Here is a 26,528-nt window from a genome sequence, read left to right on the forward strand (position 1 = left end):
TGTCTGTCACATGGAGACATTAAGGCTTCAGTAGATCCCTTGGTGCTATTTGACAGGAGTAGGCTATGTGCTGACACCGGGCTTCAGCCTCTCCCTTCCTACTATTGGACATCATATCATTCATTTCATTTACTCCTCTGATGAGGTTACGTCAGGCATCCGATTGTTAAAAGGAAAATTACTACGAAGATTCATCTCACGTCTATATTCTACCATTATTTTTATATATATTATTGTGTTGTCCAAGGCTATCAAGTATGTCCCTCTTGATAGCCTGACCCCGTAGAAAAAAGGGATAAGGGTTGGACAACAACACAATAAATATTTAAAAATAATGGTAGAATATAGAACTTCTGTCTAAGGTCGTGTGCATATGCTGCAAATCTGGTACTATTCTGTTATCTGGGCCTTACCTGAACCCCCTAAAAACTATTAAAAAAATATGTAGAGCATGCAATCAAACTACTATAAAAGAATTTGTGATACAGTAGTTCCAATATAATTGATCCATCATTGGAAATCATAAATTTTCTAGGTAACTCATTCTTGGTTGCCAGTGTTTCACCCCAGTTTGCCAGTTCGGGCTCATCATTTGGTAACTAGCACCCTTACCAAAATGCATGGCTAGTGCATGTAGTGGAGGCAACTGCATATGCTACTTGGAGCATTGCTGTCTGCTATGTTTATAACACCTTTCCATTTGTCTCCACCTTCATGCTAAACTGTGAAGAGCTCGTAGTTGATGTTTTACTCACAGGAACGCTAGTAGGATGTCTTTGATAGACTTTTTAATTCCTTTGTTAATACACGTGTTTTAATGATTAATGAAATTTTTGTGATTGTGAATGAGTTTCTTATTCATTAGCTATGACTGAGTATCACTTAAGGTATGCATGTCTATTGCATGAGTTCAGTTGTATTAACTACATTTTATCTTTATGGTTATTTTAGTTATTCATTGTGTACGTAGGCCTATGTATGTATCTGGGAAAAGTAATAATACTGCATTTATATGTCATAGGTGGTGGTTAGCTACAGTGGTATATTGTTGTGTGCCATACTGCAGGAGTAAGAACGAGAAAGTAAAGTACATTTCATTTCACAAACTTTCATACCATTCAGAGCTCAGATAGAAATGGCTCACTGCTATTTCTAGAGATGAATTTACTCCCAATTTTGAGTCAAGATCATTGTTCGTATGTGGGTGGTATTTTCTTGAATCTGATTTTCGCCCTGGGCTGAAAATAAAGACATTGAAGGATAATGTTTTTCCGCTGTGTTTGAAGATTACCCTGCATGTAAAGCACCTACAATAACCCCAAAAAGGAGAACAGTTGTAAAACATAATATGAATCATGGAAAGAAGAGGAATTAAATGGTGATTACACAATAGGCAATAATGACGCTACTGCTAAGGCAGAAACAGGAAGAGGTGATGAAAATCCACATGATACTCATCGTGCTAATCTGACTGATCATAATAGCAAGTCTCTTGAGTGCTACAAAGCATTTGTTGTCGCTAAGAATTACACTGTAGCGTCGTGCAAATAAAACAGTTAAAAATTAGACGTGGAAGTACAAACTCAGAGGAGGCACTTGCACCAATATGACAACCAGCTCTACATATGTTTAAAAACCATGCTAGGCAATAACGAATACAACATTATTGTTTATTTTGGATCAAATTGTAAACTTTAATAATTAATTGTACAGAAAATAATGTAAATAATAAAACAAATGTTTCACAATTTAAAATGCTCTTTCCTTTGAAAATTCAAGTGATCCATTAATTTTGTTGGTCCATGTGTATGAGATGCAGCAAAAGACAGAAAATAAGCTTGAAGTGAGTCACAAGCCTTTCAGGGATCTAGTTGTCATGGGGCTTATGGGGGACATCATGAAACCAAATACCCGTAAGTGCGGCCAACGGAGCAACTGTGAGGAAGAATTTTGTTTGAATAGGAAGCTGCATATTATAGATGCTCCTGAGGAGAAAAAAAAAATCATTAAGAGTGTTGACAAGGTGGACCCAACATCAACTATTTTAAATAGTTTCTTTAATAGATTCAGACAAGTCAATACAGGATCAAATAAATACCTATTATGTTTAAGTTTATCAATACACTTATCTCGGCACCATCGTTAATGATCAATGGGATAATTCGGTTGAAGTGAAGTCCCGCATTGGAAAAGCTAGGACTGAGTTCAACAAAATGGGAAAACTGTTTAAACTGACTTAACACTAGTTACAGAAGCGAGACTCCTTCACTGCTATGTATTTTCTGTTCTTTATTACGGTGTTGAAACATGGACTTTTAACAAAGTCGCTCAGTAAAATATTAGAGACCTTTGAGATGTGGCTATACTGAAGGATGTTAAAGAGTGTCATGGACAGATCATGCCACAAATGCAGAGATCCTTCGAAGAATGATAAAAGATAAGGAAGTACTGACCACTGTAAAAATGAGAAAGCTACAATACCTTGGTCACATAATGACAAACAGAAGCATGTACTATCTAGTGCAAGAAATCCTGCAAGGAAAGATACCTGAAAGAGAGGTGTTGGCAGGAGATGAATCTCCTGGCTAAAAAACCTCAGAGACTGGACTCTCAAGACATCGGCAGAGTTACTCCAAGCAGCTCACAACAGAGAAGACACAGCCAAGATGGTTGCCGACATCCAGAACAGATAGGGACTGGAAGGAGAAGAAGAAGAAGAATAGGAAGAATTAACATCCCTTGCATACAAGTCGGTATTTATCATATTTTTCTTTAAAATGGCCATACAAATTTGCTTAAACTCGGAAGACATCGTGTAATTTCCCCTCCCTTCAATTACCTGCCTCAAAATTGTGAAAAAGAAAGTGGGGCAAATACGCGAGTAAATATGGTATTTGACCTAGAGAAATAAAATTGTTATCTTGTTTTCATAACTTATTCCTTCTTTTTTTTTTTTTGTAAAAGTTTAATTTTATATTTCTATATATTATGAAAATTAAGTACGAAAATGTGAACAAATGTCATTATACTTTACTTGGAGTTGGCCATATTTAAATACACACACTTATATTACACTGAGGATCTTACAGCTACGAACCGTAAAGTGCGACTGGTGCTGATTGGCTGTGACGTGGGCAAGCTCTTGCGCATCCATGGTCCAAGGGCCATTAACGCTGTCACCGAATATAGTCCATCACAGGTGACCTTTTAAGAATAAACATTGTTTTTCTGGCTTTCACAAATGCACAAGGGATGGGTGCTTTTTATTCACAAATGGTGTATTTAAGCCTAAAATGAATACTGATGGTATTAACTCAATTTTCCAAAATTGTGGACAAGTGCACTTTTCAAAATTACTGATTTAGTTGAGAAGACAGTCACTGTGTGAATTGACAAAAAGTCATGTGTACCGAGCTCGATAGCTGCAGTCGCGTAAATGCGGCCAGTATCCAGTATTCGGGAGATAGCGGGTTCAAACCCCACTGTCGGCAGCCCTGAAGATGGTTTTCCGTGGTTTCCCATTTTCACACCAGGCAAACGCTGGGGCTGTACCTTAATTAAGGCCACGATCACTTCCTTCCCACTCCTTGCCCTTTCCAGTCTTGTTGTCGCCATAAGACGTATCTGAGTCGGTGCGACGTAAAGCAACTTGTAAAAAAAAAAGTCAAGTGTTTCATATATTACTGCATGATAGTGAGAGGGTAGATTTTTTAACCCGTGTAAATTACATCCAATGGTGTTGGGTTTTGTGATGAGGCATTTCGTTTATTATGGTATGATAACTGAGTTATGTTTAGTGGGCTTCATGTTGCTACATTCCACCTGTTGGCAAATACCGTCTTCATGCATGGTTTAATATGTAACTTCACCTGAAGGAGGGTGTAATGGTTTTTATTTGTGAGACTTAATGTGCCTCAATTAACAAATAAAGAATCATGAATTGTATACAACTAAAACCAGAAAACAAATGAGAACAAAGAAAATGAAAGTTTAGTGGGCGAGGCCGTGGGAGTTTGTAAGTTAATCTTGAGAGAAAGTAATTGCACTTTATTTACCATTCATATATTTCGACCAAATCAACATCATCTGCATGAAAATAATGAAACACAATATTGAAAAAAAGAAAGTTCACAAAGTGTTTACAGTGTGCATTTTTGTTGTGAAGGGACTTTAATTTTTTGTAACTTTATTTCATTACTTGAAGCTGGCAGTTTCCGAGCCAATTTCTGATTGGTTGGATGATTATGTATGGTTGAAAATTGTTGCGCATGTAACAGTGAAGTTCTTCATCATGTTATGTGATATGATACAAGCAAGACACATACATATCAAATTCAGTAAAGTATTGAAGGCATCAGATTCCTTTAGTTTAAAATCAATCAAAAACACATTTTGAAGATTGATGGGTTTTTCTTCACGAATCACATAATCAAAATGAAAACTAAAAGGGAATTTCAGAAAGGCACGAATATAAATTCAGATGAGGGTGTGGGTAGAATAACACCCACGGTATCCCCTGCCTGTCAAAAGAGGTGACTAAAGGGGGCCACAGGGGCTCTGAAATTTGGAGCGTGGGCTGGCAACCACAGGGCCCTTAGCTGATTCCTGGCATTGCTTTCACTTACTTGTGCCAGGCTCCTCACTTTCATCTATTCTATCCGACCTGCTTTTGGTCAACTCTTGTTCTTTTCCAACCCCGACACTATTAGGTTTCTGAGGGCTAGGGAGTCTTTCGTTTTCACGCCCTTTGTGGACCTTGTCTTCTTTCTTTAGCTGATACCTTCATTTTTCAAACTGTCGATCCCTTCCACATTTTCTCTCTGATTAGTGTCATATAGAAGATGCTTGCCTAGTTGTACTTCCTCTTAAAACAATAATCACCACCACCACCACCATCATATGAGGAAGATTACATTATTTCACAAGGTGTAGAAATTCAAGCACAACTGTTCATTTATCGTTGTCTTTACAACACCACGCCATAAGACATAAGTTTAGAACACATGTTACAGAATAGGAAACAGAACAGGCGAACTGGGCGACAGTCCTCAGAATAAAACCTAAATGGAACATAAGGTTTCTTTACACCATTGGGCTATTATCATTCTAAAATTACTATGAGTAAGAAGGGAAGAAATGGATAACAATACCAGCTTATATAAACGTTCTTACCTCATCAACAAAATAATATTATAATGAAATATATTAGAATACAAAATTATTCATAGATCAACTGAAAATCCTTATACAGTAGAATCTTGATTATCCGACCTAAACGGGACTAGGAGTACATCGGATCACCAAACACGTTAGATGATATAGAATAACTTTGAAAATGAACTAAAACAAATAGGTAGGCTGTACAATATTATTAAATCAATTACCGGTACATGTTTTACGGTACTCTGTTTACTGAATTATCAATTCAGTTGTTCATGCAGCATTGAACGAAAGGTTCCAAATGTCTTACGAAAAGAAACTCTTCAGTGATGTCTGTCTGCCTGCTGATTCAAGTTTTCTTGCTCCGAGATCTTGCCATCGACGAAAAATCAATACCTCCATTGCACTTGCCTTCGGCTGTTGCTCCACATAGGTTAATGCCATATCCAGTGCACTTAATCCTTCACTGTGAGTCATCATTTTATCCTTTAGTACTCCAATGCCTTGTTCTTCTTCATCATCCTCATTTTTGTTAGCATTCACAAAATGAATAATATCAGGATCAGTTAATTCAAACAGCTGATCTTGTGCACACCACATACGCCTTGAGTCGTAGCATTCTCACAGCCCGAAATGTAATCCAGTAAGGGAACAATGTTGTCCATGTCTTCTTGTACCACCTGCTCTTGATATTCAGCCTCAAAGGAAAGCAAAGCAAAGTCATCTCCATACAGGCCATGAAGGCCCTTGGAGGGGTGGAAGGTAAAGGCTTCCACTATCCGTAACCTCGGCACTTGATGGGGTAGAGTAGTTGGTTCTACGCCCGTCCGCCGTTGCCCCCAGGAACTAACCTGGTACTCATTTTTGGTGTAAGCTGAGTGAGGCCATGTGCACCTCCGGAAGTGAAAATCTCGTTTCTTAAATATTACGACTTCCTGACAGGGATTTGACCCCCCGTTCTTCCGGGCGAACCGAGCACGCCTTACCACCTCAGCCACACTCGCCGATTTGTTACAAGATTTTGTTAATGTCATTGTTTCATCTTCTTTCCGAGTCTGCGCTATCCAGTACGGTATGTCTTTCATTTTGATTTGTTTTAACTTTTCTATCATGTCATTGCTATGGTCCATTATCCATGAAAGGAATTTCTGCCGATATTTTCTCTTCATTGTTCCCAGCACACCTTGTCCATTGGCTGGCATTATGACATCTCGTTAGGAGGGAGGAATATGACTTTCATGTCGCCACTTCTAAGTTGCTCTTAATTCCAGTGTGATGAAGTGTTGCCTGGTAGAAGGAGAGCTTTTCTTGAGAGATTGTTTGAAGATAGAAATTTTTCTACATCTGAAACAAACTGTGTAAATAAAACCAGTCTTTAAAGATGTCAGCACACATCCGGGTAGCCTTTTGATTTATGTAATGGGCTGGTAGAGCATAAACAGAAATGTTTTAAAATGTTCTAGGCTTCTTTGCTTTACCAATCATAAGCAGATTTGCTTTCATTTTCCCAGTAACATTACTACAGGCAAGAACAGTAACTTTTTTCTTACTACGCTTGTAGCCAAGTGTAGACGTCTCGGCTTGAGCCTTGAGAGTTTTAGATGGGAGCATCTTAAAATTTAGCCCAGTCTCATCACTATTAAAAAATGCTCACCGGTTAATCCTTCATCAGGAATTATTTCTTGAAATTTCTTTTGTAAATTTCACAACCTCATCAGATTTAGCTCAGTTTTTCTCCACAGGTATTAAGCTGGCTAATGCTGTACTGTTCCTTCCACTGATCACGCCACCTAGCACAGGCAGTAAAATTAGGGTCCTCTTCATGAACTCCTTCTGGAAATACACCACCTTCTCTGGCAGGATGGGGCCAGATTTTGGCAGGCCCTTTCCTTGGTTTTGAGTGAACCAAAGAAATAGTGCTTCACTTACTTTTTCATACTCGCATTTTTTAATTTGTTGTTCTAATTCTTAGTGCATCGGTTGTTGCTCTGGTAGAGCACCACTTTTCAATTTCTTCCCTCTTTTTCACTGTAACAGGTCCAACACCATAATCTGAATCTACTTTTTGAAGATTTACCCCTTTGTCCAATCTTTTTAATTCACTGAACTTGTCGTCCATGGAAACGGTTACTTTCTGCCGTTTACTCGCCATACTTGCAGAGGATGTGAAAACACCCAAGCAATACAAGACTGAGCAATGACTGAAGGCTCGCTGCATCTGTCCTCGAGCAAAAAAACTGGTCCTTCAGCACTCAGGTTAGTGCTTGTCGCACAGCTGCACCTCCACACCTGGTGTCTCAGAATTTAGTTTCCACCAAAAGTTCAAATTAAGTCTACCAGTGTCCGATAACACGGAATGTCGAATAAGCAAAGGTCGGTTGAGCAACACACTACTGTACACCGAAATATAAATTTAGAAACGAAATTTACAACGAAAGAAACCAAAGCTTACCCTGCTATTCCCATGAATCTACTAACTAGTTTCCGAGGGAGCAAACTCCTTTGAAGCACATTAAGTTTCCAGTCGAGTGATCAAGCACATGATGTGAATCCAAGCCAGGCTTCGCACAGGAAGCTGGTAAGCAACACAACAGTCACCAGATTTTGTCTTAGGACCAGTAACATGTAAGAATTTCCAAGTGACAATTCCCATATAACCAGTGAGCAATTAGATGACTTTATATAGTCATTTCCAGTTTTAGCATCCAACTTAAAAATAATTACGCTGTGAGCTTGCATCCGGGAGATAGTAGGTTCGAATCCCACTATCGGCAGCCCTGAAGATGGTTTTCCGTGGTTTCCCATTTTCACACCAGGCAAATGCTGGGGCTGTACCTTAATTAAGGCCACGGCCGCTTCCTTCCAACTCCTAGGCCTTTCCTGTCCCATCGTCGCCATAAGACCTATCTGTGTCGGTGCGACGTAAAGCCCCTAGCAAAAAAAAAAAAATAATAATAATTACATCAAACTGTCGCCAGAAATCTCAATGAGGAAACTAAATCCGCGCATGTGCAGTATAGTGTGTTCCTTACGTTATGACTCACACTGTTCAACAGGCACAGTTTGCATCATATAATAATGTCAAGATTAGGGTTTTATTTAATTGGGTTTCTTAAGTTTATATTTACATTTTTTTATACTGCTTTTTTTTTCTCTCTCAGAATGTCTATCTGTGTATGTATATGAAATTATAGATATCTGGTGCTTTCTTCTTTGCCTCCCATGTGGAATTAAGTAAAATGGGGTAACAGTTTTATAGTATGTCATTTGGGGCCTGACTAGCAATGAACATGTGCTACTCAGTAAACTGTAAGTTATTCAGAGTTAAACAGTCATTGTTGTTCCAGTAATAGAATTGGAAAGTAGTAAAAGTAACATGAATAACATATTTAAAAACACAATGGTAATGGTGTTGTTAATAAAGCAGTTGGTTTAAACCATGATTTAAATCAGCCAATTCTGTACAAAGCACCATTGAATATGTCAATTTTGCTATATGTGACCATAAGTATTTTTTTCTCTGAATTTAGTGTGTTATTGCATGTTTCCTACATTTCCTAAATTTCAGCTCCCCTTTTCTCCAAACGCCTTTTTGTCATTACAACTAAGCCTTCAATAATATTCAGATTTTACAAGTAATGCAAATACTGGCTCAACCCATTTATATATGTTACACATTTCTTGAGTGTTTCATAAAATATTAGTACCAGTAAGTTTTTCTATATGTTTTGTAAAAAGAAACAAATTAGTCACTCCTGTTAGCATTTCTGCATGAGCAGAAATTAAGGGTTTGTGCCTCCTGAATTGACATCGAACGAGACTCTGACATTACTTGTGCAGGTCTATCAGTTCGTGATCTCATCCTGCAGTTCCGTCATAAGGCCCTGCTACTTTTCAAATTGCTGTTATTGGAACGTCGGATTGTATTTTATCGCTCTCCTGTTCAGCCGCTGTGTGCCACCATCCTTTCCCTGCTGTCTCTTCACCCAGGCATGATAGAACAAGGGCTCAGGGAGTCTGCTTGTGTCAAGTAAGTACATACATGGAGAAATTATTTAATTTAATTTAATTTAATTTAATTTAATTTAATGCCTAGTCTGCATTGCTGGTACACTGACAACCAATCATTATATTGTGGAGGTGCTGGAGCCTGTTGTTGTCCCTCATCTCTAGGGCCAGTCTGGGACTCCGTACCATCAGGACCATGTGTGACCGCAAGGGCCACACATCATCCGAGGTTCCCAGATGATCACCATGTAACACTGCTTCTTTGGCCTGCGTGTTCACCCATCAAAAAAGTGTAGTCTAGGGTGGGATGATGACTGATCTGTCTTTGCGCAAATCAGTGTGAATATCAGCAGCAAAAACTATTGTTAATCTTTATCCTGTTAATTTCTTCTTTATCATAGTTCATTTTGGACATAATTAAAGTCACTCTCGTACTAATGACTGGATGATGGCCTGAGCAGGTCCACTCATATCAGCTGGACAAATGTTCTGTACTGGTTAGGTATATAGGATGGCCAATTATTTCCTCTCTTCTGTGCAATATAATCAGTAGTTTCCCACTTGTTTGTTCTGTATTAAGAGAAATTGTAGCATTGTTAGGAATTAACCGGGGCCTGTGCTTCGCCCAGCTGCAATAATTTTGTTTTACCTGTATGCACAAATTTTCGCTTGTATTAGTGGAATACCCCTAATTTTGATGTAGACATTCATTAGCTGGTGATCACATATCATTATTGTCTTTTTTTAAGTTAATCTTCTCGTTGAATGTAGTGTTCAAAATGAAACCCTTATATTCCAAGGATTTCTTTTGTAATTTTTCTTCACTTCTGTTAGTAATTGTGATATTGGTAATAAACCTTATCATTTTAACTCTCTTGCTGTTAATCTTTACCCTTCAATTACCTTTTTTTACATACATACAAACATACATACATACATACATACATACACTCTTTGGTGTATGTATTAAAAAGAGCAAGCAGATGATACTTCTTTGCCTTACTCTTTGCTGTAAACAAAACTTATACCACTCTGAAAAGTTGTGGCAAAAGGGGCTCTGGTTAAGACGCAGCAGGTCGTTATGCTACTTGGGTTCCAAAATGGGCAAAATATAAATATGTAAATAAATACAATGTTAATTTTAATCTTATACCAGTTGTATACTATTATTAGAAGTAATTTCACATACTGTATATGAGTTGACTATGTTTGTAAGTACAGTAAGTAGAATTTTTTTAACAATATAAATTTATTAAGGATGATGTATGTGTTTAATAGAAAAAATTATTAGTGTAAATTGTATAATATTTTGTTCTAGGAAAATTTTCTTTGTCTCTTGTTAATTTAAAATTTAGTGCTTGACAATAATGTATTTTAGTGTACCATTTGCCACCGAGGTAGACACCTCATTTGCAAATAAAGAGATTTTGATTTGATTTGAAATATTTGAATAATTGTTGATTTTGCTGACATAAAATATTTATGATTTTCCTATATTTATTAAAACAAACAATCAACCATGCAATCAATCATTAAAGCTAGTGACATATTTTGTATTTGTGAGTGAAGGATAGTAAAAATGCTTCAGGACTTCTTAATGTACTTACGGGCATCCTGGTATTTGTCTGGAATGAGTGAGGATACTAGTAGCTTCTGCTGAAAGTAGCATTCAGTCTGCTGACAACACAATCGTTGTAATTGGTCTACAACCCAAAGAAATTAATATATCAAATGCTAAAGATGTCTTTGTTGCTTATTCTTCTGTTCAGACATTCTTTTTTCTTCATTATTTGGTGAATCGTATTATAACTGCCAATTTATGTTTGTATATTTCCAGCAGACTACCTTTGTGAAAGGTTGTCTACTTTTGCTTACAGACCATCAAGGCCCATGTCTCCCATTCCTGAGTTCTCTGACAAAAGTGAATATCCTAAGCCAAGCACTCCAGAAGAAGCACAGGAAGTGACAGAGTCTGTATTTTATGTGGAATCGGCTATTCCTGCTGAGAAGGTTGAAGAGCAGTGGGAGGAAATGCAGGCAAAACTTCCACCCTCCGACAGTCTGAACAGCCTTCTGCAGCGGGAGCCAATGACACTGGATACCAATGGTGATGCTCATGCGAGCAATAACATGGCAAAAATAGCACAACTCAACACAGACACTTGTGGAGTTCCTCTTCCTCTCTTTACTCAGGTACTTCATTGTTAGTGCTTGTTTGATACGTTGTTCACAGGTACATTTCACAATCAAGTTTCTCTGTTATATTACAGGGCTACCTCTGTCATCCGTATCTGTCCCTGCCGTATCTGGATCTGCTTAGTGATGTAAATGTGCGGGGCTATGTTGTGGGAGCCACTAATGTACTCTTCAAGCAGAAGAAGCAGCTGGCTGATGTTCTGGTTGAGGTACGTAGGTCGCTGGATTCTGTTTCACAGTTAAAAGTACAAGGCAACTTCAAAAAATAAGGTAACAAGAGCTTGCACAGGGATACACAGTAGTAGGGCACTGATACCCGTTAGTGTTCAACATAGTCACCATTTTTGTCCAAGCACTCTTTCCACCAGTACACATCTCTTTGGGCTGTTGAAGAAGCATCTGGTTGAAAAGCAATTCAGCGACAGTACGGCCATTCAGAATGTTGTCATGACATGGCTTCAGGAAGTGGATGCAGATTTCTTCTATGCTAGTATCGATGCGTAGATGTACTGTTGGAACGAGTGTTTAGACAAGAATGGTGACGAGTGTCGTTCTACTGTGTACCCTTATAGCTGCCTGTAAAATGAAGTTTTTCTGTGTGAGCTCTTGTTACCTTGTTTCTTGAAGCACCTTTGTTCTAGTAGTTTGAAACATTTTTTAATACTTGCAAGATGCGACAGTGAAGTGCATTTTATGGGCCTTCTCCAAGCTCTGTTTATTAAATGTGAAAAAATTACAAGAAGAGCAAGCAAGCATACAAGCTAGCTTGTAGCTTTTTGTGACCTTAGCTATGAACAAACCTGTGCAGTTAATTTCTTTATTGGATGCTATCTAATGAATTAAAATTCATGTTGAGAGGAACATTAATTATTTAACCACCAAGACAGGGACAGCTGTTCCTAACTTTGTCAGGATAAATAAATAATCTCTATATGGATGGGCTGCCAACAATGGACAATATGTACAAAAATTAAAGGAAAAATGTAAAATCTACAAAGCTGAGAGCTAACATGCGTTATCCTTAGGTATATAGTATATTATGCTAGTTCTCCAGAGCTGTGTGTGTGGATTACTGTATATCACATCTGACTGAACTCTCAATCATTGAACAGTATTTAAAGTCTGTTTTCCAAACTAGACTTAAATGGGAGATAACTCAATATGTTGCACATTTTTTTTTTTATTGCGATCTTGGAAACATGGTAGTATATGTTGTGTGCAGCCTAAATCATGTTGTTGATACCGTAATACACATTCCTCACAAACTACATTCATTATATTCATAAGATTTTCTACTCTTCCCCTCTAGTTATTTTTATGTTGCATATAATCCAGTGTACAAGCAAAACTAATCCATACTCCACATTGTGCACTGGAGTTCCGTGCAGATCAAGTGTGTGATCGAGACTTGCCTGTGTGAATGGGACTCAACCTGAGACTGTGGTAGTACTGTCTCACTGAAATACTCGGGCAAGAGAGTTGAGCGGGAGTAGAAAGAATTTCCATTCAGCACTACTGAGTGGACTCTTGTATAGAAGAATCATTGTCAAACTTGGTGTACCTAATCTTGTGCTGTAGTTATTCATAATAAAATATTTCTTGTCACCCTTTAATACACACTTGTCTAATTCACTCATTACCAATAAATTTACATTGTTCTGTTATGTTAGGAAAATAATGAGCAGCATTTAGGGCAATTTGTAGCGAATGTTGTCATTTAAACTTGTTCTCTAAGCATAGAAGTGCACATTATTATTGACAACATATAAATAAACCACTGTGTATTAAGAAATACTTGACAGTCTTTGGATTGTTGACTATTGTTTGCAGCATTCCGACAAGATTTAAGAGTATATGGTAGTCGAGTAAACAAATACAAAATCAGCTGATTACTGTTTTTGATAGTTTGTAGTTCAAAGTTCCCGGCATACTTTGTGCTTTGCAACTTCGTTTATTCGAGTAAAAGTTAATAATCAAATTCCTATGTATTAATAATATTACAATTCAAGCCCCCAGCGTAGTTTTGACCGAAATTATTGTAGACAACCTCTTATTCTTCAGCATTTTAAGGACACTTTTATTCGCGGTCCCGCGTAGTAGGAAAAATAATAGAAATCCACGAGCTGTAAAAATCATATAACCACATTTCATTTGAGAATTGTAGTGTAGATACTGTATATTTAGATAGTATTTTGCCTGCTATATTTGTGTGTATCAATTAGAGCATGGTGGGATAAAATAGTACTAATAATAATTTGTCTACACATTTGAGTAGTTCTTGCGAATTTCAAAATTGCAATTTTCATGTCTTTTTCTGCTTTGTAGTAAGATATTGTAATTAGGATACGTAGAAACTCTCTTAATAGAATTCTGTTGTTGTAATTAGGATAGGCTTAACTGCAGTTTAGAATTGTGTAATTCAGCATACAGTATGCGCGATCCAACATAAATCTTGGCCCAGGGTGTAGACAAGGGAAGGCCCCAGATCCTTTTATTTACACCAATATCAGGCGCCGATGACGGGCCATCACACAGGCGCGGATTCAGTTTCCCTGCCGAGAGTTGCACCGAGGATACACGTGCTGAGTGACACCAGCTAGACCACACTTCAAGCATTTCAGAGGAGACTTAGACCAACAGTTCTTTGAAACATGCCCTGCTTTCCCACAATTCCAGCACTTCCCGGCTGCAGTATCGTTTACTATAGGTTAGTTAGAAGGTTCAATGGCGTTTACACAGCACCGAGGCGGAGATACAACGCTGGACCTGCGATCGGGACTACCACAGGGGCGAGACGGCGAAGGGGTTGCATAAAAACAAGACCAATCTGACTGGCGTACGACATGCAACGTCGGGAAATGAACAATCGGGGACGGAGTAGGAGGCGGACGGTACAATTCATTCTTCTTTTTTTTTTTTACGTCTCACCGACACAGACAGGTCTTATGGCGACGATGGGACAGGGAAGGGCTAGGAGTGGGAAGGAAGCGGCCGTGGCCTTAATGAAGGTACAGCCCCAGCATTTGCCTGGTGTGAAAATGGGAAACCACAATTTATTCTGACTGACTTTCGACTCGAACTCACGACCTAAATTAATAATATCTTCAACACATTCAACCTGAGATCTTTTCATGTATAATTTATAATCAGGGGCAAGATTTCGATAAAATTGGTCGAAAATTTCAGATTCAGGCACCTTGACACACAAACGGTTGAACAGGGTTAAAATGCCGGTGGCGTAATCATCAATTCCTTCCCCTACTCCCTGGGTCCTTGTGAAAATTTCTTTTTTTAAACAGTAGTCCATGTCGGACAACCCAAAACGCTGTTTGATACGAGCAGCAAAATTGTCCCATGACTGAATGTTAGCTTTGATCAGCCTGAACCATTTTAACGCTGGCCCTACCAGCATCCCGGGGATGACGAACGAATAGGTCAAGGGGTAGTGAGCTACATTCAGCGATATCTTCCACCCGCTCAAGAAATTCAGTGACACTGGAGCTGTTCCCTTCTCCAGAAAAATTTAGCTTCCATTTCCGGACGACCTAAAAAACAGGGTTAACATTAGCATTACGATCACTAGCAGGTCTAGAATTGGTGGGAATGGGCTCCACACGGTTCTTGTCGAGGGCACAATTTCTACACGCAATAGCATTCCTACGGTCAGGGCCTCTATCATAATCGCTACCAGACACGAGCGTTGCATTAACTTCAGCAATACCTTCCCTATTTTCTCTCTCAAGGTTGGACGTTTCCCCCGTAAAAACTTCGCTATCGTTACTCATCTCTAAAGCTTTCTGACTTTCCATGTTCTAGGCAATGTTTCAACTGTAACCAACACGACACACACATGCAAATGGTCACAACAATACACATAAATTATAAATAACACTTGAAATTAAGGTCAGAATATGCTGGCTTCACAAGGCTAAATCTAGGGAATTTTTTTTAAAATTTTTTTTTTTTGCTAGGGGCTTTACATCGCGCCGACACAGATAGGTCTTATGGCGACGGGATAGGAAAGGCCTAGGAGTTGGAAGGAAGCGGCCGTGGCCTTAATTAAGGTACAGCCCCAGCATTTGCCTGGTGTGAAAATGGGAAACCACGGAAAACCATTTTCAGGGCTGCCGATAGTGGGATTCGAACCTACTATATCCCGGATGCAAGCTCACAGCCGCGCGCCTCTACGCGCACGGCCAACTCGCCCGGTCTAGGGAAATTTAAGACTTCACTTAATAGATCAAACATAAATCACCATCTCCAGTTCTATCTCATCCGATCCTTTTTCAGAGGAGATATCCTAGTCAATCTCGCTATTGCTACCATTTGAACCACATCCCTCCCTTACCGATAATATATGACATAATATAATACGCACATCGGGAGATTCGAGGCATGGACCGTGACTAGGAAAGGCCTAAGACACAACCCTGAACTGGAAATGACCCTTATCAACAATGCACAACAGAGATGAGACTAATACTACTAGCAATGAAATTCAAATAAAATTTAAATGAGGGTTTATTGATGTAATAAATTTCAAAGAAAAAGAAAATGAAGCCCGCAATTTAAAGTATTAAAAAGATACGTACATCAGTTCATTTGGTTCAGTCGATGTACTAATGTACTAACGTAAATGCGTGAGCACAGCATTTCTCAAAACACCAACCTTATTATTAAATTTACGACGTGCTCGCCGTCTCACTACATAGTTAGCTAATTTGAATACAATCCACACGCATAAGTTTGGGTTTTCTTTCCACGAGATTAATTACATTGTTTTCATATGCGTCCTTCAAACTCCATCTTCATCTCAACAACAATAGCTATAGAAAAAAGGATCCCCAAGCATCTGGGAGAAGAAACTCAGAGCAGAGAAATAATGGAATGCAGGTATCAGCATGGCACAGAGAGAAAACATCTCTGGACCAAGGAAACAAAATTAAAATCCAAGGAGAATCACAAGGATGTCCATAGCCTGAATATAAGAAAGCAAACATGGTGGCCTGGTGGGCAAGCTAACGGCTAAGACAGAGACCAAGGCAAAATAATGAACCCCGTACCGAAAATAAACACAAGGCACGGAAACAAGATCAAAGGGACAAAAAAAAAAATTAAGCTGACCGATACGCCATCTTTTCACTCTCCTCACTCACCAACACACATGCACACTAACATTCAGACATTGTTGGTACCGGCAAACAATGCGAGCAGTAGCTCCCGTCAATAAGTTGAACACAAACTCATATTCTGTGACCCTCACGGTCACAAACAAGGGTCTCACATGTCAAAGATAGCGTGCACGGCGCAGAAAATTAGCAGTAGAATAATTGGGACCCAGTGGTCACACATAAACCCATCAGCTTACGCACTCCGTACGACACGAATGGATCTCCGCGTCGATACGCAGGGTATACATTCATTTGATGGCGAAATACATTAGGTCGCAGTGCGCATAAATAGAATTGATCAGAGACCCAGTTACCAACATCACACAATCACATTGACAGCAACAAACACGCGGCCCGTTCACGCCGCAGAGCAGAAAGGTGCATATCAATCAGCTGTAATTAAATGCGGAGAATATCACTGCAGAATTGTAGAAAAATATATTAAAACAAGGATCACCATTCCTGCGATATTAGCCGTCAAAATAAAAAGGATGGCAGTATAGGCTGAGTTTAAATCTAATAAATACAAATCTATAAATCTATAGCTCAGAAAAGCCACTCCGATCTGTATGGAGTCCAGTTTATATTCCCCTCTCATAACCACAACAAACATTCGAGTCAAAGAGATAAAGATACAGTCTCGCCGGAATGACCTTCCCTGTTCACAACTGAGGGTGCTGCCCTCTCTAGTACAACCTTGGAAATAGTTAAGTCAATCAATGATAAGCCAGAAGAGGCCTTTAGCAATAATAGAAAGGTGACTTTATGAAACAGCCATTCAAACGTTCAAACACATTCATTGCATGTAAGCTTTAAGGAAAACATTCTTTGTGATTTTATTAGACACGATTGCAAAATTAGTAACTGATTCAGTAGAAGGCAGTTCGGATTTAGGAAAGGCTATTCCTCTGAAGCTCAGCTTGTACGATTCCAGCAAGATATAGGAGATATTTTGGATTCAGAAGGTCAAATGGACTGTATCACGATTGTCCAGTCTAAGGCATTCGATAGGGTGGACCATGGGAGACTACTGGCAAAAATGAGTGCAGTTGGACTAGACGAAAGAGTGACTGAATGTTTTGCTATATTTCTAGAAAATAGATCTCAGAAAATTAGAGAAGCAAAGCTTTATCTGACCCTGTAATAATTAAGAGGGGAATTCCACAAGGCAGTATTATTGGACCTTTATACAGTATTTTCTTATATATATAAATGATATGAATAAAGAAGTGGAATCAGAGATTAGGCTTTTTTGGATGATGTTTTTCTGTTTAGAGTAATAAATAAGTTTCAAGATTGTAAGCAACTGCAACATGACCTCGATAATGTTGTGAGATGGACAGTACGCAATGGTATGCTGATAAACAGAGTTAAATGAGGTTGTGATTTTCACAAATAGGAAAAGTCTTCTCAGTTTTAATTACTGCATTAATGGGGTGAAACTTCCTTATGGGGATCAATGTAAGTTCCTAGGTGTTAATATAAGGAAAGATCTTCATTGGAGTAATCACATAAATGGGATTTTAATAAAGGGTACAGATCTCTGCACATGGTTATGAGGGTGTTTAGGGGTTGTAGTAATGATGTAAAGGAGAGGGCATACAAGTCTCTGGTAAGACCCCAATTAGAGTATGGTTCCAGTGCATGCAACGCTGACCAGAATCACTTGATTGAAGAACTGGAAAAAATCCAAAGAAATGCAGCTTGATTTGTTCTGGGTGATTTCTGACAAAAAAGAGTAGTGTTACAAAAATGTTACAAAGTTTAGGCTGGAAAGACGTGGGAGAAATAAGATGAGCTGCTCGACTAAGTAGTATGTTTAAATCTAAGAATTTCATTTTTTGTCCGTATTGGACTGAGAACGTAAGATAGGTAACTTAAAGGGTCCACCTTTTCAATACAAATAAATGTTATAACGTTTATTTACAACATATTTTTACTTGGAACTAGTTTCAACGCTATTTAGCGTCATCTTCAGCCAAAATGTGAGAAATAGGCGTAGGCGTATACATGCAGACATGTTCATTACACAAAATCTTACATCATTTGATTAAATAAGAGTAAAGAGACATAAAATAGTGAATTACAAGGTCAGAAATTGTCAGTCATCAAAATGGTCCATGAAGGGTGAATCAAAACTGTACAAACACGAGTTAGGACTCAAAAACACAATCCCCCCAAAAACATACAACACAACAAAACCACGCGGAAGTTCAAGATGAACTTGGCATTGAAGATTCAAATTTTTCAGACACTCTCTTCCATTGAATGTTGCCTGCCACGACAGTAGTATAAAACATAAGTTAGGATTCAATAAACACAATTGTCTCAAAAATGCACATAACATTATTAGGATTGAGATGAACTTTGCAGTTAAGGATTCAAATTTGTAGTCACTTTTTCACTAAGCGTCAATTCAAAACCAGCTGCGAAGGTTGAAATAAAATTGTACAAGCACTAGTTTGGACTCAATAAACGCAATCTTTTGAAATACATGTAACACATTTGAACTTTGTGTAAGCTCGAGATGAACTTGGCACTTAAAGATTTGTGTTCACTTATGTCACTGGTGCGAGTGTAGTTCAAATATGAGTTAGGACTTAACAGAATCAATCTTCTCAAAATTGCACATGACATTTGAATCTATAGTTCGAGATGAACTTGGCAGTTAAAGATTCAAATTTGTAGATACTGTTCATTAAATGTTACTTCAAAACAGTCCATGAAGGGTGAAATCAAAATTATAACAAACACGAATTAGGACTCAATATACACTAACTTCTAAATACATATAACACATTCAAATTTCAAAGTTCAACTGCCAAGTTCATCTTGTACTTGGGTTTTGAAATGTTATATGCATTTTTAAAAGTTTGCGTATGTTGAACCCTAACCCATGTTTATACTACGCTCGGTCTATGTGACATTTAATGAAAAAGTGTCTACAGATTTTGAATATTTAACTGCCAAGTTCGTCTCGAACTTACGCAAAATTTGAATGTGTTATATGTATTTAGAAGTTAGTGTTTATTGAGTCCTAACTCGTGTTTGTTATAATTTTATTTCACCCTTCATGGACTGTTTTGAATTGACATTTAATGAACAGTATCTACAAATTTGAATCTTTAACTGCCAAGTTCACTCGAACTAAAGGTTCAAATGTCATGTGCAATTTTGAAAAGATTGATTCTGTTAAGTCCTAACTCATATTTGAACTACACTCGCACCAGTGACATAAGTGAACACAAATCTTTAAGTGCCAAGTTCATCTCGAGCTTACACAAAGTTCAAATGTGTTACATGTATTTCAAAAGATTGCGTTTATTGAGTCCAAACTAGTGCTTGTACAATTTTATTTCAACCTTCGCAGCTGGTTTTGAATTGACGCTTAGTGAAAAAGTGACTACAAATTTGAATCCTTAACTGCAAAGTTCATCTCAATCCTAATAATGTTATGTGCATTTTTGAGACAATTGTGTTTATTGAATCCTAACTTATGTTTTATACTACTGTCGTGGCAGGCAACATTCAATGGAAGAGAGTGTCTGAAAAATTTGAATCTTCAATGCCAAGTTCATCTCGAACTTCCGCGTGGTTTTGTTGTGTTGTATATTTTTTGGGGGATTGTGTTTTTGAGTCCTAACTCGTGTTTGTACAGTTTTGATTCACCCTTCATGGACCATTTTGATGACTGACAATTTCTGACCTTGTTATTCACTATTTTATGTCTCTTTTACTCTTATTTAATCACAATGATGTAAGATTTTGTGTAATGAACATGTCTGCATGCATACACCTACGCCTATTTCTCACATTTTGGCTGAAGATGACGCTAAATAGCGTTGAAACTAGTTCCAAGTAAAAATATGTTGTAAATAAACGTTGACATTTATTTGTATTGAAAAGGTGGACCCTTTAAGTTACCTATCTTAAGTGGTATGTTTCGAGCTGTCAGTGGAGAGATGGCATGGAATGACATTAGTAAACGTGTAAGTTTAAAAGTAGGAAAGATCACAATATGAATATAAAGTTTGAATTCAAGAGGACAAATTAGGGCAAATATTCGTTTATAGGAAGGGGAGTTAGGGATTGAAATAACTAATCAAGGGTGATGTTCAGTAAATTTCCAATTTCTTTTAATGCTAGGAAAACAACAGATAGGGAATCTGCCACGTGGGTGACAGCCCTGATTGATTGATTGATTGATTGATTGATTGATTGATTGATTGATTGATTGATTGATTGATTGATTGATTGATTGATTGATTGATTGATTGATTGATTGATTTTGTGAACTTGGAAATTTTCAGCTGATTACTTTTCATGTTTGAAGGTGTACAGTCTCTTGGTAAAGGAATGAGTGCATGGTATTCTACAAGTTCCTCTAGGTACACTTTTCTCAGAAACAACTGAACCTTTACATATAATGTTGTGGGGAGAGATATCCACAGGGTTTTTATCTGCATGTGTAGTGAATTATATTTTGATGATTATTAAAATTAATTTGAAACTATGAGGTTTTTCAGTCCATCAAAACTATTTTAGTGTAACGTAAATTTATGAAATACCTGAAAAAGAACACTTTTATTAACACATTCACGCCCACCATCTGACCGGGCTATTTAAGTGGCTGGCCCAACTGTTCCAGCTGTAAGTGGCACAGCAAACAACAATGAATTATTTTTGCAATAAGTTCTAAACTGGATGTGGGAACAAAATTTTGCACATACCACAAAGAAGTCGTCTAGTATCTCTTGAGGGTGTGGTAGCTAATGTCACAGTTTCCTGGGTGAATAGGAACAATCAATCAGTCATCAATCAATCAAAACTGATCTGCATTTAGGGCAATCACCCAGGTGGCAGATTCCCTATCTGTTGTTTTCCTAGCCTTTTCTTAAATGATTTCAAAGAAATTGGAAATTTATTGAACATCTCCTTTGGTAAGTTATTACAATCCCTAACTCCCCTTCTTATAAATGAATATTTGTCCCAATTTGTCCTCTTGAATTCCAACTTTATCTTCATATTGTGATCTTTCCTACTGTTAAAGACACCACTCAAACTTATTCGTCTACTAATGTCATTCCACGCCATTTCTCCGCAGACAGCTCGGAACATACCACTTACAAGTAACAACTCTCATTGTTCCGTATTGAAGATGACGTTAGGCAGTTCAAAAGTACTTCAGGGCTGTGTGTACTCCAATGTCCACCAGTTTCCATTGAAGAATGAATGTTGAAGAATGCAACAGTTGCTCGAATTACATCTGCATCTGAGGCTTCATTTTCTTCTGTGATGTACTTTGTAGCAAATTTCCAGTGTTTCTGAATGCAGATGCAGGTGAAGAACGCGAAGCCATAGATGAATTACAGTCCCAGTTCTGTGCATTTCAGATAGATGATATATCAGATGGGATCTTAATGAAAAAGAGAATTGGTGTACAGTGTTCGATGGTGGGAAAATTAAGAAGTGGTGATGGCAACCTAAAATATGGTAGATTAGTTCATGTTATTCTCAGTATTTTAACAAACCCTCCCAGTAATGCTGAATGTGAGAGGATATTTAGTCAGGTGACTAAAACACGAACACAGTTCAGTTCTATTGGTGATGAATACTTGGAGAGGTTGTTGACAGTAAAATCAAGGCTACAGGAAAACTGCTTTCAACAAATCTTTGACAGAGGTTTTCTCAGACAGGCAAAATCTGCCACTGCTGCTTCTTTTCATCAACAGCAATTTTCTACTGATGGCAAAGCTTCTGTAAATCAGTAAGATGGAAGGAAGGTAGGCCTACCATAACGTACATGTTCTTATAAATTTTCTGGTGTTGTATATTTAGGTATCACTGAATACGAAAGCATATGAGAGTAAAATATTTGTGGATTTAGATTCCACTCAGTTTCCCTGGAAATATGTGGACTTGATGACATGATGAATGGAGCTTGCTAGGATAAAGTATGTATTGCCCAAGACATGTAGAGTAAGCAGTTTTGACCAATTTGATCTCATGATTTCTCCTGATTTTTGGTTTTGTAAAGTTGACAGGTATGGTATTGTTCTACATATGTCAGTGTTCTGTTCCCGTAATTGTTTCGCGAGTCCAATGCTTTTGTAATAAATATCCATATATACTGTATACCCCTGACCAAGATAATTTTCAAGCAACTGAAAAACCAAGTGGAGAAATGACAGGATACTTTTGAAACAATTTTGTGACATGGTTTTTGAGAAAATAGGAGTGGAGAAAATAGAATCTTCTGTCCAGTACATTCTGAGGGATGGTTTAATAATGATGCCAGTAGTGAGCATCAAACCCAGGAATTGTCTCATTTCTGAAACTGTCACCGGACTCCAGGTTTGTATAAGAGAGTGTTTAGAGAAGGGGCAGGTATTCGAGAAATTCAGCTGTGAGAAATAGATTTACAAATTACATCTTGTTAGAGTTCTCTGTTTCAATATTTAGACCTGGTTTAGCCATAAATGGGGTAGCAGGGGGGTGAAATAAAGGCGAACCTTCAGGTACTGTGCTTCCTGTCACATGTCCAGGAGAATCTTCTTCACTGTCGTCAACTGTCACTTTCACTTAGTTCAGGAATTAGTTCATCACCTGAGTATTCATTCAGTAGGATGACAGCAATTTTGTCAACACTTATATTGTCCCTAAACGCCATGGTTACACTTCAGAACGTGACTGTACACACGCTTGTGCAGTCACAAACCATCCATGCAGCTAGCTTGGCCAGCACTAGCCTTTGTTCAGAAACGGAATGTAACAAATTTATTGGAAGGGAAAATCTCCAAGGCTATGTGGTTTCTGGTGAGTAAAAGCATTCATAAGGGTATTACTCTCATCTTTGTCGCACATATTTGTGACAAAAATAAACCACAGCTGCATAGGAATGGCTACAATTCTAGGTTGCACTTATCCGAGTTAACTCGGATACGGTCTAGAGCATGGACACGCGCTGTAAGCAATAACTCGGATACGGGCGTGAATGTGTTAACAGATTTTACATGTAAAAGATACAATTCATTTTTCAGGTATAATCTTAGATATTTTTAAATTTATCTTTCACTGAATTAGTTTTGATAGACTGAACCACCCCACAGTTATAAATTAAGTAAAAAAATGGCTTCCATAATAACAAATGAAGTCTGTTAAAATACTAAATGCAAGGAAAATACAATACTATACACTCATTCCCTTTTTTGAGCTGTTGTATATAATGTACAGTACATGATGACATATAATGTGCTCTGTATCGTCTTCAGTCCTGGGTGGGATTGCTAGATCAGAAAATATAACTATTTTGTTTTTTAGGCCCCTAGGTTCATTTCAAACACAAATTCATAAATAAAAATAATTCTAAGTGAGTAGTGACCTTGGAATGAATGGTCCACATATGTAGACCTCAGGACTGATTTGTGATACTGCGATTAGTGAAATATTGAAAAATCTTTTATTTTCCAAGCATATACAATTAAATATGTTGAAAAGAACACAATAAAGGAATTTTTATGATATTATTCTGCGAATTCCAAATAATCTTTCGAAAACACACAAATAAAAATGATTTTCCAATCTCACAGCAGGAAAATTCTGATATCCTCTAACTCGACACAGCATCATGTTGTTCAGTAACAGATTTACATTAATGACAACTGCAGGACTAGTGTGATTTTGCAAACATAACCATATAAAATAGAAAATATTTAACTAACACCAGACAAGAGGCAACAATGTCACAAAAAACTCCAAAAATATTTCAAGGTTTTTCACTTTGTGATTTCAAAATCACTTTTTGCATACGTTCATCTTCTGATAACTCACCATCACTATTTTTAACAGTTCTTGGTCAGTTAAAACCATATTACCTGAAAAAAAAATTCATAACTTATAAATAAAACACGATCACAATTGAGACCTTGGATCTATGTAGACCATATATTTTTTTATGTTCTACCAAACATTGCATAACAATAATAATACTACATACATTATCACAGCTATCCTTCAAGTTTTCTTTGAAATCAAGTACTAAGCTCTAACTGAATTTATTTTCACTTACTTAAAACACAAATTGATGTAGATTCACAGTAGTGCCTTCTAGAGCTGAAAATAGGTACTAGAAAGTCCACAGAAGAGGGCTCTGGGTCTCTATTGTTGAAATCTTGTGCCAAGGAAAGAAAATAACATGATAAAATGTGGTCCTCATATGTGGACCCAGGGAACGAAGGGGGTATCGGTACTTTAGGCTGGCAAATCGACATTCTATACATTAACCTACCATGAAACTCTTTACTTAAACAGTATTATGAATTCATAAATCCATGAGCAGAAGAGGAATGTCTTCAATCCATAAAACCAAGAATTACATGATAGAAAACTGTAAGGCCTACTCCTTACAAAGTAGAGGAAAGCGATGATTGTACTAAAGACATCCAAGCCCTATAAATTTAACTTGTGAAGATATTATCTGTTAGGCTGAAAATGTTCTAGGTTAATTTGAACGCAATCATATGCAGCTCTTAATGTCAAGTTAACAATAAATTCAGTTCATAGTCCAGGAACACAAGTTTTTGCAATAAGTTTAGCAATCAATGATCTAAGGTATGCCAAACTTTAAAATGGTGCCGTTGATGTGCTTAAATCTAATTGTGAAGTCATCATGATGTATAATGAGATGTACTGATTCCTCCTATTAGTTTTGAAAGAGATGCTTTCTCTGATCTACTGTGTAGGTGGAAGGAGCACGTGTTGAGACGCAGGAACCAGATCTGCGGAGGCAGTTGCACTTAACGACTGAAGATTTGCGATTTGCTGACTTCGTGGTGCGCCATGTGGCAGAGGAGAGGCATGATGTGTTTTTGGATGGAGTTGGGTGGGAAGGAGGTGATGAATGGATACGAGCCCAGTTCCGTGTATATCTGCTATGTCTACTTCGCACATCCCTACTCCAGGGTGAGTACTTAATCTCTGTAACAATGATCAGTGATAATTAGATGCATTTATGTGAGACAGTATTGTCATGTTAATAAATTAGTTTGCCCTGTCTGGTTGCATGGTTCACTCAATAGCTCTGATGTGTCCATTTCATATGAACATTAAAACAAGAATAATAGTTAACACCACCTTTCCAATACTTATCTTTCCTATATTTAGGAAATAAACATTACAACAGGCGTTGTAAGATGGGACATGTTTCGCTTAACAGTCGTAAGCATCATCAGCCGAAAATAAATCTTAGCCTAAAGTTAGGTCAGGGCCCTGAACCTAGTGTCCTTAACATATATGGCACCCTAAGAATCAACATTTATATTTATAAAATGAAAATAGGCTTAAAACTAGTGTGAAAAAACATCGAATGTTACAAAATGGCTAAGAGAAAAAACACAATCGAGTTGAGACAGAGGATAGAACAGAAAGTAGGCTACAATACAGAGCTGGTAGTGAAATAATTAAAATCATTAGGATATCATTGTTACCAGTCAGTCAATCAGAATGTTCAAACATAAAAACAAGCGTGAAAATATATAAGAGTATTCATCATGGCTGAGTTAGAAAAAACACGTAATCGTGTTGCCAGAGGTAAACACATAAGGTACACCATAGAGCTGGCAGTGTAATATCAAACTCATGGCTACCAGTCAGTTAATAAGAATGTTCATATATAACAAAACATGATGGTTATATTCTTTTAAGTGAAGAAATAATTAAATCCCACTCTTGTATAGATACGTGAGAATGGGCGAGAGAAATCATATGTTGTAGCAGACATGGAGTAGTAACACTTCAAACAGGATTGATCACGCCGGAAGCCGCTTCATTTTTGGTGGGAGTTCAAGACCAAAACGGAAAAAAATAAGATGCCAAGTGCGTGAACTGAAATCTCTTATGTTGGATGAGCATTGAGCGGAGACATTAGACGTTCAAGGGGGTCGGTTAAATTTATGCCCATTGCTGCGTGTGTTGTATCTGTGTGCTTGCCTAGGC

At 37.7% G+C, this 26,528-nt stretch overlaps 1 protein-coding gene across 5 annotated transcripts in view; it reads left to right on the forward strand.

Moving 5' to 3' along the window:
* The window catches only part of LOC136857052 (late secretory pathway protein AVL9 homolog), a 230,883-nt gene that overhangs the window by 52,498 nt on the left and 151,857 nt on the right, over positions 1-26,528 (forward strand). For all 5 annotated transcript variants that reach the window (XM_067135412.2, XM_067135414.2, XM_067135415.2 and 2 more), the window contains exons 4-7: positions 9,001-9,190; positions 11,046-11,361; positions 11,439-11,573; positions 25,277-25,496. In XM_067135412.2, coding sequence (XP_066991513.2) covers positions 9,001-9,190; positions 11,046-11,361; positions 11,439-11,573; positions 25,277-25,496 — 861 coding nt within the window. The remainder of the gene's footprint in view (positions 1-9,000; positions 9,191-11,045; positions 11,362-11,438; positions 11,574-25,276; positions 25,497-26,528) is intronic.

Source organism: Anabrus simplex, chromosome 1 (genome assembly GCF_040414725.1).
Source record: "Anabrus simplex isolate iqAnaSimp1 chromosome 1, ASM4041472v1, whole genome shotgun sequence".
Lineage (NCBI taxonomy): Eukaryota > Metazoa > Arthropoda > Insecta > Orthoptera > Tettigoniidae > Anabrus > Anabrus simplex.